The sequence below is a fragment of the Populus trichocarpa genome, chromosome 13 (genome assembly GCF_000002775.5).
Source record: "Populus trichocarpa isolate Nisqually-1 chromosome 13, P.trichocarpa_v4.1, whole genome shotgun sequence".
In the NCBI taxonomy this organism is placed as follows: domain Eukaryota; kingdom Viridiplantae; phylum Streptophyta; class Magnoliopsida; order Malpighiales; family Salicaceae; genus Populus; species Populus trichocarpa.
This window is the reverse complement of record NC_037297.2, coordinates 10,352,863-10,366,709: the sequence shown is the minus strand read 5'-3', so window position 1 is coordinate 10,366,709 and position 13,847 is coordinate 10,352,863. Positions and strand designations below refer to the sequence as shown.

General features: G+C 35.0%; 1 protein-coding gene across 1 annotated transcript; it reads left to right on the top strand.

Moving 5' to 3' along the window:
* Window positions 1–10,906: 10,906 nt before the first annotated feature.
* LOC18104359 (pentatricopeptide repeat-containing protein At1g71420) lies at window positions 10,907–13,847 on the top strand. Its single transcript, XM_024583289.2, has one exon. The coding sequence runs from the start codon at window positions 11,015–11,017 to the stop codon at window positions 13,265–13,267; it is 2,253 nt and encodes a 750-aa protein (XP_024439057.2). The 5' UTR covers window positions 10,907–11,014; the 3' UTR covers window positions 13,268–13,847.

Here is a 13,847-nt window from a genome sequence, read left to right as displayed (position 1 = left end):
AATATATCATCTTAAAATTTTGTTTAGTCAAATATTATTTTTACTGAGTGTATGAGTTATTTTTAAACCCATAAAGTCAATCATATTACATCAAGTAAGCCCCCAAACAATTTATTTTTTTATTAAAAAAATAATTTTTAACTCAATTCATGGTATGTATTATTCATCTAGTAAGTAATTAAGGAAATTAGATATTTTGCAGTGATATAGGACAAAAGAAGGGTCCGCGCCCCCTAATAAAGGAAAGAAGTGCATTCAATATATCTTATCTAAACACGGATTTCGCTGACCAAGGTCAAGGACTAGACTAGCAGCCTCATCCATTTCCTTTACTGGTCAAACCCGTCGGCAAAATCCACCGATCTAAATCAAATAGAGAGCACACAGAATCAATCCAACGGTTGTTATTTAATATCCTTTTCAAATTTGCAGGTTGTCATTTCTGTCATGCACTAGGAGGAGATTGAGAATATCTGTGTCTTAGAATTTTTTTATATAATTTTTATTTTTCATAAAATATATTATAATCATAAAACAAATATCTAAAGAATATTAATTTAATATTTTTTAAAAGCAAAATTATTCTAAAATGCTAGAGTTACGGAAACAAAAACTACCTTAATCATTTTTATCCTATATCATAAAAAGCATCAAGTAATTAACATTGTTATATCCTTAATGTAATTACTTATGTAATTAGTAAACCAATCATTTGAATTAAGTATTCCATACCAATGACTGAAAGACATTTGTAGTTTTTTTCTTGTGTTTATATGACATGAGGAAGTAGCATTAATTTGGTTTTATAACAAAGAAATTAATGATTAATTTTGAGCGGTGTAGTTTAACTGGTCAAGTTTTGGATTTATTCTCTAAAAATTATCACTTCGAGTCCCACAAATCTCAGGGTCATTGGAGATTTACATGGTCGTTAACTTCAAGGCCCGTGGAATTAGTCGAGGTATGCGCAAATTAACCCGAACACCCATGTTAATTAAAAAAAATAAATTGCTCATCGTAATATATCTATTATTAATTACTTTAGTTTGAACTAAATGAAAGATTTTGTTGTTATTTTTTTTATTAATATATATTTTGCAAAATGTAAACCAAGAGATGAAGGTGAATAATGATCTCACCCACATAATCGTATTAGAATGTGACGGTTTTTCATTACATGCAATATCTAAAGAGAAGGTGAAGTAAATGTGTGTGATGTTTTTCTTTGTGAGACATCATTGTTTGAAGAGTTTGTGGAGCGATCATGGACAACTTGATATAGTTGTTTATGATATGAAGGTGTTACCATAAAGTTATTAAAAGTTATAATATAAAAATTAAATTAAATTAATTTTTTTAATAATTTTAAATTATTTTGATATACTAATGTTAAAAATAAATTTTAAAAATAAAAAAATATTTTTAAAAATAATAATAATTACACACTATATGTAGATAAAGTTGTTGTTCACTCATAATTTAGTGACGAGGCTAAAAGTTTTTTAAAATTAATCCATTAAAATAATTATATTACTGATGAAAATTAGTGCAGATGATGACCCACCAAGTCATAAGTCCAATCATTATCGTTATGCTATAAAAAAAATTTATCTCTAGATATTGGTGTGGAAATATCTTCGATTGTGAGGTGTTTGCACATTTAATTATTCCATTGTAAATTAAAAAATATTGTGTAAATGATAATTGAAGATCAAATATTAACGATGGAATTGTTAAATAAGTGCTTATTATGTACATTTAATGAGAAAGATAGCAGAATCGCGTGTATTTTTATCAATTTTAACAAATGGTAAATAAGGAGAAATAAAATGAGATTAAAAAATGATAAGATGTTTGACTTGATAGAAAAAGTTAGAATAAGACTGATGTTATTATTTATTTTTGGATCCTTACCTAAAAAAATAAAAAAATTATAAGAAGAAAACCGGAAAATATATTGCAGTGAGAGAAAAACATGAGGGCGCCCAAAAAATAGACAAAGATTGGTTGAGGAAGTTTAAAAATACAAATATTAAAATTTGACAATATATTTTTAACTGATGAAGGCCCTATTGACAAAGAAAAATCAACTTGAGGAAGAAAAGTTCAAAATCAAATGTTTAACGACTAAATTAGATTTTGTTGAAAAATTAATTGAGTTTATGAATGGTTTGATTGTAAGAAAAATTAATTTTTAAATCGATTTAGGTTTTAATTGGAAAGAATTATATTTGAGAGTCAATTTGATCAAAAATTAAAAGAATTAATATGTTCAGGGACTTAATTAAACTTTGATTTCATTAATTAATGCAATCAAGAGCTTAAGTGAAGAAATACCAAAGTTTGGAGTTGATTTGGGTTAAAATTGCAAGAAATTAAAGTCCAAGGACTAAAGTGAATAGGTTGTTATACTATAGGGGGTTAATTGATTTTTCTAAGGGTAATTTTGAAAGAATTAAAAGTTGAAGAGTCAATTAAGGACTGAATTGATTAAATTGAAAACCATTGATTGTTTTGTAAATTGCACTGAAATTCAGGGGTTCAATTGCAATTTGATCCACGGATAAAATTAAAAAAAAAAGAAAATTTTCCTTGAACAGTGGCCCACTTGTTAAATGTCAGAAGTTCAGGGAGCAAATTAAAAATAGCCATTTCCAGGGATACAAACGACGTCGTTTCAAAAACAATTCATCGCCTTCTTCCTCCGGAATCGTTTCAGCAGTAAAGGCACCAAAACCGTTTCAGTCATGGACCACGTTTCCTAGCTGATATCCCTCGCCCCCACGATGCATGAACTCTTGGCATTCTCTAGCTTTATAAAAGCCAGAGAAAGGCCACGAAGGAGGTGGAGGAGAGAACAAAAAGGAAAAGAGGAGAGGACAAAAAGAAGACGGAAAAAAACAGAAGGAAAAGAGAAAAAAAGAAAGGAAAACAGAGAGAACCAAAAAGTAGAAAACAGTTGAAAAAACCAAGGGAAGGAGGACGAAGAGAAAAAAACCAGAGGCACATTAAAAAAAAAACAGAGGCAGAAATAGATAAGGAGAGAAGTTAGCTTTGGCCAGTCAGCACACCTTCGCTATTGTCTTCGTCATCAAGCTCCATCACCAGGCAAACAATGAGAAAGACAGGGAGAACAAGAGAAGCAAAAAGAAACCAAGCAAAGAAAAGCAAAATCAGAGGAGAAACGTACAAAGAACAGAGGCAGAGGGGAAGAAAGTAGCTTTGGCCTGTCAGCACACCTACGCCATCATCTTCGTCATCAAGCTCTAGCACCAAGTAAGCTGCGTTTTTTTCCTGGGAAATATAATTGCCCTGTCACTATGCAAAGCATGCGTGAATAATTCACGCTTATTCACGCATGCATGCAACACTAGTTTGAGTTAGTGATTAGACTGAGCCGGCTAGGTTCAGCCCAGTTTGTAAGAGCTGAGCTGGATCCTAGCCCAACCAAAAAATAAAAAAACTAAGGCTAGGCTCGGCCTGGCCTTAGGCCTAGCCAATCCAATTTGATTTGGGGTACGAGTATATTTGGTAAAATTAACCTTTATACAAATCCCCTTTATTTTATTTTCCTTTTAAAAAAATTTATGGTTTTTTCGTGTATTTTTCTATTAATTTTTTATTAATATTGGTTTGTATTTTTATATTGTAAAAATATAAATTCGGTATTAAAATTCCTGGTTTTCTCTGAAATATTGCAAAAAATATATATATGAAAAAACAAAACAAAATACTTTGTTTTCATGCATACGGCCAAGTCTCTCAAAAATATAAAAAAAATTCATATCGTATTTTCATACAAACAAAATAAAAATAAAAATGTATTAGCATGCATTTTGAGTTTTAATAACTAGTTTATTAAAGTATGAGAATTAGGCCTATATTTCAAAAATACCAAAAAAAAATATTTTCTTTTAGTATCTGGGATTACAAACTTATATATGTAAAACGTATTTCTGATATTAAAAAGGGAGTTTTTTTTTTTTTTTTATTGACATTAGAACGGTTAGGTTTGTAGCTGATAAGATAATGATCTCCTTATTGAAGAGAATTTATCTTCAACCTTAGACATCCCAACAATCAGACAACTAGTTTAATTAGACAATTAAATAATGCAGCTTATCTTAGGTAAGACATATTAAGGGTGCTAATATCTTCCCTTTACGTAACCAGTCTTTGTGCCTGATTTCTAAGACCACTTAGGGTTCCTAGTGACCAAATACTAGATGACGATTCTCATTCCCTCTTTCCACTGATAAAGAACAAGAATCTCTTGTCCTGTCCATTTCCCCACACCATATACATATACTTGGATTATATCAGGAGGACGTTCGTTGCGACGCCGCACACGTGCGACAGAGTGACAACTCCACTAGGGACCCTTGTGGATAAGCTTTGTTTTTTTTTTGTTTGATTATCATGTTTGTGTGTTTATTTGGTTTGTGTGTTTATTTTTAATATGTATTTTCTTTTTATTATTTGCTTCTACGCTTTAATTTTGTACATATTTGTTCATGCATTGTATAGAATTGCCTCATGCATCACATGTCTTAAATTTTCAAGCACACACAAGCTTTTAAGTTAGGTGGGGGATTAACAGTCTACCCTATAACTATGGATCAAGGTTTAGATGCGTGAAACACCCAACTCATATCTGAGTGTCTGCTTGGTAATGATGGGCATACGTGTTTTAACCTTTCCTTACAACGCCCCCATATTGTATTTATAAAGATCATCACTAGGCAGATATGAGACCATTTTGAGACCAAGTATAAAACTTACTCATGCTCACTTAATAGAACTTGTCCTTAAGTTGTATGTGCTACCTTTATTTTGCATTAAGGCAAGCCTTTCTTAAAGCATCTTAAAGTCAAGACTTGCGGGTAACACAATAGTCGCCACTCATGAAATTTTTGTTGTAAAGTTTGGGCAAGAATCAAAATTATTGTTTCATCATGCAAGAGTTATGATTATGTGTCACCCCTTTGAAAAGCGAGCTCATCATATAAAACATGCTCATACATTTATCATGCATGTTGCCATGTTGAAACGTAGGCCCCTTACCTAAGGTTTACTATACCTGACTGAGAGAAAAGATGGAAAATGAAGAAAGGGCTCAGATGGAGGCCCATTATCGAAAAGAAATTGAGAGTATCAAAGGTGAAGTAGCTAGACAGATCTGCTTGAACAAGTGCTGAACTTCAAGAATGAAAACGGGTCGTCTATACAGCCTCCTATGGAAACACTATCAGTCCACATCCTTCACACATCTCAGAACTTGGGGGCAAACTTAGTAGTTGGGCATCATTTTGTCCCTTTTGCCCCCATCTATCCGAGTCAAGCTTAGATCATTGTGGATCCAACAGCGAAAGGACCTTCTGATAATAGGTCTACTAATCCCATAGACCATGATAAATGAGGGCTCTAGAAGAGAGATTGAGAGCAGTTGAAGGATATAATTTTATTGACCCTGTGATAGCACTTGAAGTTTGTTTGGTTACAGATATTATGGTGCCGAAGAAGTTTAGAGTGTCGGACTTTGTCAAGTATACCAAACTAGAATGCCCACATACCCATCTCTGGTCATACTACAACAAGATCACTGAAATGATCCATAACAAAAAGATGCTAATATATTTTTTTCCAAGATAGTCTCTCTGGATCCGCCTTGAGCTAGTACATAAGACTAGACAATATCTGGATCAAGACATGGAAAGACCTGGTAGACACCTTCTTGAAGTAGTATAAATTCAATCTGGAAACTGCTCATGATAGAACCAGCTTAATGGATATAGAGAAGGAAAACCAAGAGTCTATGAGAGCATATGCGCAAAGATGGCGGGATAAGGCAACACATGTTCAACCTCCATTAATGGATGAAAAAATGATGATGTTGTTCGCCAACACCTTCCAATCCCCTTATTATGAGCATTTGATGGGAAGCTCGGCTCAACATTTCCATAAAATTATGAGGATTGCTAAAAGAATTGAACAAGCTATCGAGATGGGAAAAATCAGAGGTCTTACCATGGATTCTAGAACAATAATGAGAGATGAATCTAAAGATGGATCTCAAATGAGAAACCTTAGTTATGTGGTCCAGCCAAGTCTTGTTTTAGCATCAACTGCTTAAATATCTTTGTCAAAGATTGATATACCTTTGCCACTCGAGTTTGTTTACCAACATATGTTAGGCTCTAGACTTATTGCCCCGACTCTGTCAAATCTCATGCAATCATTGTTTCCTAGATGGTATAATTCAGATAAGAAATGTGAATATCATGGTGAGGCCCTAGGCCATTCGATTGAAAACTGAAAAAAATTCAAGTATCAAGTTTGGAAGCTAGGTAAGCAAGGGACAAATTAAGTTTTTGAAGAATAGTGGTACATACCATATAGTCACCTCTATTTTTAACAATGACCAGTAACTTGTAAAATGCTGACAAGGTGTAAACAATATGCAATTATCTAGAGAATGAACATTGTATTTTGCTACAATATGCTTTCATATATCAAGAATACATCACATATATTCAATGAATTGTGTTTTGTTCTTTATCTTATTTTTGTCTTGAAATGAAGAGATGTTTCTTTCAAAGGTTATTTTGGTAAAATATTTGATCAAACTCCAACATACGATTAAGGCTAATCAATCCTGAAAAATTAAAAATGTTTTGATTGCAAAAATGACTCGATGTTTGTTAAAATGTCATGATGGGGTGACCAAGCAAATTTTGAACTCACACATGAAATTGAACCACATATCATGTAGCTAAGTTTTAGCAATATGCATAATAACATGTAGTGGATTCAATAGTTATTGACTCGCTAATCATGATTTCTTATAAGTCCGAATCATTACACTTGACGATGTCAAAATTTATCGGTTCTAACATATTGTGCTTCAAATGAGAAAAGACCATATTTGTTCACTCCTTTCACAATTCTTGAAATATCTATCCCTTGCAATCCCATTTTGAGCCTTGAAGAATATTTATTTCAAAAAAGAAACCTTAACATAGATCACACCCCATACCAGGGGCAAATGAGAGATTTTTGTTAGAAAAGATAAAGACAATGTTAGAATCAATGGTAAAGAGAATATTAAGAACAAAAATCCAAAGATTGAGAAAGGGCTAAAAGAAAAAAAAAGACATAGACTGAGGGCATCCAAGAAAACTTTGAGGAAGGTTATGTGAAAGCCAAAAAAGTAGAAATTGTTTGCACTTAAAGGCAAGTGAAGGATAAAGGTAGGAGAATGTCTATCAAGTCTAGGAAGGGCAAAAAAGGTTTCAATTAAGAAAAGACACAACAAACACCAAAAGTCAACATAAAAAAAAATACTAAGCTACAAACATGTCTTTTGGTATCTTTGATAAAGCCTCTGATGTCTTCAAATGATTAGATTGGTTATTCATCAAATAAAAAGTTGGATTTGCATTACGACCTATGTTAAGAGAATTTTGATATTTAAGGTTAACAAGGTTATATGTCATTTCCTCTATGAAAAAACAACAATAAAAAGAGAGTTTATGAATAGTTGATGTTGATTCTAGGTTTTTGAAACTCTCAAACACCTTTGGAGCTTGTGACTTTCCATTTCTTTCATAGCCATGAACCATAGTCTGCATTACATGCCTTTAAAAGACCTTTTTAATTAAGTAAGCAATTTGAATCGATAAATAGCGCTCTCAAAACTTGAAGAGCTTTTTCATAAGGGTCATTGCTTCATGAATTAAGTTACTGGTTATTATGCATGCTGATAAGATAGATGCTCAAAAGAAATAATCTTTTCTTTTTATATATAAAGCCTCAAGTTTTGACTTGAGCATCTTGTTTTTTTTTTTAAATTCACAGAAGGTCACCTCATCATGTACCATCAAATGATGTACCTGAGATCAGAGATTAAAATTGACACAATGAACTATAGAAAAAACAATTTTAATCTTACAACGAGTCAATTTATGTTTTCAAAATACAAGCCAATCAAAGGACTACATATATTGAATGACGTGTGTTGGGTCTTTGACCAAAGAAGTTTGATTTTCAAAAATACTTTCAAATACTGACATCTCTTTGATTTCATTTCAATAATCAGACTTGAATAAACATGATCTTTGAAATGCGGGAGTTGATTCTAGAACAAGAAAGATTGTCAAACAAGAAGAATATTGATTGCGTTTTTAAAATTCTTGACAGAAATGACATCAATACTTCTTGATACTTCTTGAAAAGTTGAGCAGTCGAGGGCAATACATTGAACCCTAAGAAGGAAAAGTTGAGCTTTACTCTCAATTGAGAGTAATGTTGTTCAAAGACAGTCTATGATCTAGTGAACTCCAGCAGCAATTGAGAGTAATGTTGCATTTGAAAGACATCTTCATATCTTTATTTGGGTTTACCTTTTGAAACATGGCTATAACTCCCGACATACGTTATCATATAGTTGTATTTGAATGAATGTTAGAAAGACACACACCACCAAGACTGCCTGTGGAATAATCTACTTTGAAGCTCATTGATTTCAAGGTGCACTTCACCAACATGAGCGTGGATAATGAAAAGGAACATCATTGATGATGTCAATTAAACGGGTTGAGAGGAATTCATTTAGAATAATAATGAGCATACAACAATGCGCCTTATACTACAAGCTATGAGATGCATGTCTAAACGACTTGATAGTTCCATAAATGTTAATGATAACATATACGTGAAAAGTATGTTTCAATTGGAGGCAAGTTTGTGGCTGATTGACAATCTAAGACAAGGTCGATACTAGAAAACCTCTTGATAGTTATTGGCAGGATGCACACAACCAATCAAAGAACAATTATTGAGAGAATCCAGGAGATGAATGATTTTTTAAGCTCTTTTATAATGAATCAAGCAACACCACACTCGGGTGTATGGTCAAGCTTAATAAACATCGAAAGTAGTAATCATCGCGAAAAACCCAAGATGGGCATTCCACTTATATCTTAGTGGAAGGCTAGCACACGAATGAGCTAGTGCATCGAAAAAAAAAAGACATTGAATAGCAAATAAAAGCACCCTATGATGATAGAACATCAAAAAAGGGGGCTTATATTTCAAACTAGATAAGGACGCATGCATGTCATCTAACCTCAAAGCATTGCACAAATGTTTTTTGAATTGTTACAGAAAAAAATCCTCGATGAAATTCAGCAATATTATGATGAATCTGAATGGACAAAGAAAGAATCATTGAGTTGATAATAGTAAAGAATCATAGTTTTGATCTTGGAACCGGAAGAAAAATGAGAAGAACCCTATCATTAAGAAATTTTCAAAGAAAGAAGAAAGTTCGAACCCTGTCATCAGGAAGAACACATAAAATTTTGGTTCTGATTAAAGGAGATCGTCAAATCTGATCTCAGGTTGACCGAGCCGCAACGCAGATTTAGCTTTGGTTAAAGGGAATCATTAGATGGGATTTCAAGTTGACTGAGCTACACACAGACTTTGGTTCTGGTTAAAGCAAATCGCCATATGAGATCTTAGGTTGACCAAGCCACCAACATAGTTTTTAGATTTGGTTAAAGGGGATCGCCAGATAGAATTTCAGGTTGACTGAGCTACACAGACTTTGATTATGTTTAAAGGAGAACGCCAGATTGGATCTCAGATTGTCCGAGCCGCAACACTGATTTTAGCTTTGGTTAAAGGGAATCACCCGATGGAATTTTAGGTTGACCGAGCTACTCACAGACTTTGGTTCTGGTTAAAAGAGATCGCCAGATGACATCTCAGGTTGACCGAGTCGCACACGGATTTTTAGTTTTGGTTAAAGAAAATTGCCAGATGAGATTTCAGGTTGATCGAGCTACAAATGTTTTTTGGTTCTAGTTATATCTTGGAAATGAATATTTAAAATTTCCATTTTAAATAAAATATAGATATGAATATTAGTTTGGTACGAGGAAGTCATTAACCTAAAAACTAAAACGCGTGGGGTAAATACTACACAACTGGTATTGTTCACACCCTCACAAAACACTGTGGATAACTCTATTTATTTTTAAAAAATTATTTTGGCTCTTAAAGTTTTATTTTGAAAGATTTGATCCTGATTGAAGGCCAATTGATTTGGATTTCTAAGGCAATGATGGAATTGGAAGAAAAGAGATCAAAATTAAAAACGCTCCAAACATGGGTGGCGTGCCAGAAGTTTTGGCAAAGAAAACGTTTGGTAATCTAACTTTCAAAATAACAACAATTATACGATTTTGGTGCCTCAATTTCTTTCGAATTCAATTTTTGTGTAAAAGTTTTTTTTTGTTATTTTCGAGTTCCTGGTTAAGAGAGGAGAGAGAGGGAAGTTGACACTGATTTAAGCCACCAAAACGGCCGATATTTGTGTCAAATGATTTTATTTGATAAGGGAAGTTCATATTGGTGTATTTTTACATTTAAAGTTCATGAAAAAACATATTTAAACTCAATTTGATTTTTTATTTCGGGTTGGTTTTGGTTTTTAGGATAGTTTTTTGTTTTTTTTTAAGCCATGGATAAATTTATCACGGTTCATAAGGTGTTTTACGTCAAAAATGAATTGAAAAACTGAATTTTAGTTCAAAATAACTTAAGCCCTAATTTTTGGCCACTACAGTGGCTGAAATCTGGGTAAATCAGACGACTCATCGTATGATTTTTTTTTTCAAAAAGATTTTTTCTTCCGCCCCACTTGCAACCAAAAAACAAATAAGAGCCCTAAAAAAATGGGCAAGGTGGGCTAGGTTGGCTTGCCAAGTCGAGCAACATCTGACCTTTATTTTTTTTTTTCTAAAATATTTTTTTTCTAATTTTTTTTAAAATTAATTATTTTTTATATAATTTTATTTTAATTTTATTTATTTATATTTAAATTAATATCTCTTCTCTGCCGCGTCCCGATTGGACCGTACAGTGTGATTCTAGCGTCTACCTTGAAACTATTGATGCGAAATCCATCACAACTATCGTCTGTTAACCACAGCACTCAGACTCCGTGATGCCAAGGCCCACCACCGGCGGGCGGTACCTCTTCCTCCGAAGCTTCAGCTCCAGCATTCATCCCCAACTCCCCAACTCAACCCCGGAAGCCACCGATCTTTTCAACAAGGTGCGGGTGCTCTCCACCCGCGGCAACATCAAAGAAGCACTCTCCTTCTTCTACAGCACACCACAGCTAAACCAGTCTCAACAAACCTATGCCACACTCTTCCATGCCTGTGCACGCCATGGGAACCTTAAACAAGGCCAATATTTACACCAACATATGATTTCCGAAAACCACAAAAACCCACAAGACCTCTTTGTAACTAACCATCTTATTAATATGTATGCAAAATGTGGTGACCTGGACCGTGCACGCCAAGTGTTCGATGAAATGGGTCGCAGAAATGTGGTGTCTTGGACCGCGCTCATTTCTGGGTATGCCCAACATGGGCGAAGTTATGAGTGCTTTTCCTTGTTTTCTGATATGTTGGTGGATTGTTATCCGAATGAGTTTGCTTTTGCGAGTGTGATTATTTCTTGTGATTACGTTTGTGGCAAGCAAGTGCACGCCCTCGCGTTGAAAATGGGGTTGATCGCTAGTGTTTATGTGGGGAATGCTCTTATTACAAGATATAGCAAAAGTTGTGAGGATAATTTTGTCGGTTATGGTAGCGAGGCCTGCCGCGTTTTTGAGTCAATGGAGTTTCGTAATCTTGTTTCTTGGAATTCAATGATTGCCGCGTTTCAACATTGGAAACTTGGGGATCTAGCTATTGGAATTTTTTGCCAAATGCATAGTGGTGGAGTGGAGTTTGATGGTGCTACTTTGGTCAGTGTGCTTTCTTCCTTGAGTGAGAGTTATGATGGCGATAATGCTGACGTGGGTCTGAAGGGTTGTTTTCAATTGCACTGTGTTAGTATCAAACGTGGGTTTATGTTGAAAATTGAATTGGCAACTGCATTGGTGAAAGCTTATTCGGATCTTGGAGGGAAGGTTTCTGATTGTTACAGGCTCTTCATGGAGACAAGTAGTCGGGATCTTTTTTTGTGGACTGGCATTATAACAGCATTTGCTGACCGTGAACCAGAAGAAGCACTTCTCCTCTTTCGTCAGTTGTACAGGGAGGGCTTAGCACCCGATTGGTGTACATTTTCAATTGTGTTAAAAGCTTGTGCTGGTTTTGTGACTGAAAGGCATGCTTTGGCAGTTTATTCTCAAGTAGTTAAAGCTGGGTTTGAGGATGACAGAGTGCTTGCAAATACCTTGATCCATGCCTATGCTAGGTGTGGCTCCATTTCTTTTTCGAAGCAAGTTTTCGATAAAATGAGATCTCGTGATGTTGTTTCCTGGAACTCGATGATCAAGGCTTATGCTTTACATGGACAAGCTAAGGAGGCATTGCATCTCTTCTCAGAGATGAATGTCAGACCTGACTCTGCAACGATGGTTGCTCTCCTCTCAGCATGCAGCCATGCAGGATTAGTGGAAGAAGGAATTAACATCTTTGACTCAATGTCCATGAATCATGGTGTTTCTCCACAACTTGATCACTATGCCTGCATGGTGGATATTCTAGGTCGAGCTGGGCTTCTTTTGGAGGCAGGGGAGCTTATAAGTAGAATGCCAATGAAGCCTGATTCAGTGGTTTGGAGTGCACTGCTTAGCTCATGTAGGAAATATGGCGAGACTCAGTTGGCAAAATTAGCAGCAGATAAACTGAAAGAGTTGGAACCTGGAAATTCATTAGGCTATGTACAGATTTCAAACATTTACTGCTCTGGAGGTAGTTATAATGAAGCAGGGTTGATTAGGGATGAAATGAATGGCTCTAGAGTAAGAAAAGAACCTGGTTTAAGCTGGATAGAGATTGAGAATCGAGTACATGAGTTTGCCTCTGGAGGCAGGCGTCATCCTCAAAGAGAGGCCATATATGCTAAACTTTATTCACTGATTGGGCAGTTAAAGGGGGTAGGCTATGTGCCGGAGACAAGCTTGGCTTTGCAAGACATAGAGGAGGAGCATAAACAAGAGCAGTTGTACCACCATAGTGAGAAGCTGGCCCTGGTGTTTGCTCTGATGAGTGAAGGTAGTTTGTGTTGTGGTGGAGGTGTAATAAGAATCGTGAAGAACATCCGAATTTGTGTGGACTGTCACAACTTCATGAAGTTAGCATCAGATCTTCTCCAAAAGGAGATTGTGGTGAGAGACTCAAATCGTTTCCACCATTTCAAAAATAGGATGTGCTCTTGCAATGACTATTGGTAACAAAAGAGCACCATCGACCAAAATCACCCGGTTTCCACGTGCTTCCTTCATTGTTCGTCGAGCACCTCCTGAATGAATGCGAGTTATTCTCCAAATTCCCTCATCAACTTCTGTCGGCCTGTGATATCTTACAATGGGAAATATTGGATATCATAGTGCTGAATTTTGCATGAATTGGGTGGAATGATAAACAATGCTATTACTCTGAAAAGCAATTCAGATTCTTCTGAAGCCAACACAGTTTGATTATGAAATGCATTGTTTGTCATGGAAATATTTTATGGCAGTGACTACAATTGATCCAAGTGATTGGAGCAATCCCCAATGTTCTTGGCCATGTATCTGCGCTGAGAATACAATCATCTCAACAGAAACAATTTTGTTAGCTCGTCTGCTAGTTTTAACCAACGTCTTGTAGCTGTGAATAGTTGGACCGGAGTATGGACAGAGGTTCCAAGAATTGCGTGAGGTGCTATGAAGTGTAAAGATAGAGCTTCTATGAAGATTTATCTAACTGTTCATGATTGGCAACATGGCATTCCTATTAATTAAAATAAAACACAGTCTTGAGATTTATCTA

Coding starts and splice junctions, on each gene's coding strand:
- LOC18104359 (XM_024583289.2), top strand. CDS start 11,015: ATGCCAAGGCCCACCACCGGCGGGCGGTACCTCTTCCTCCGAAGCTTC.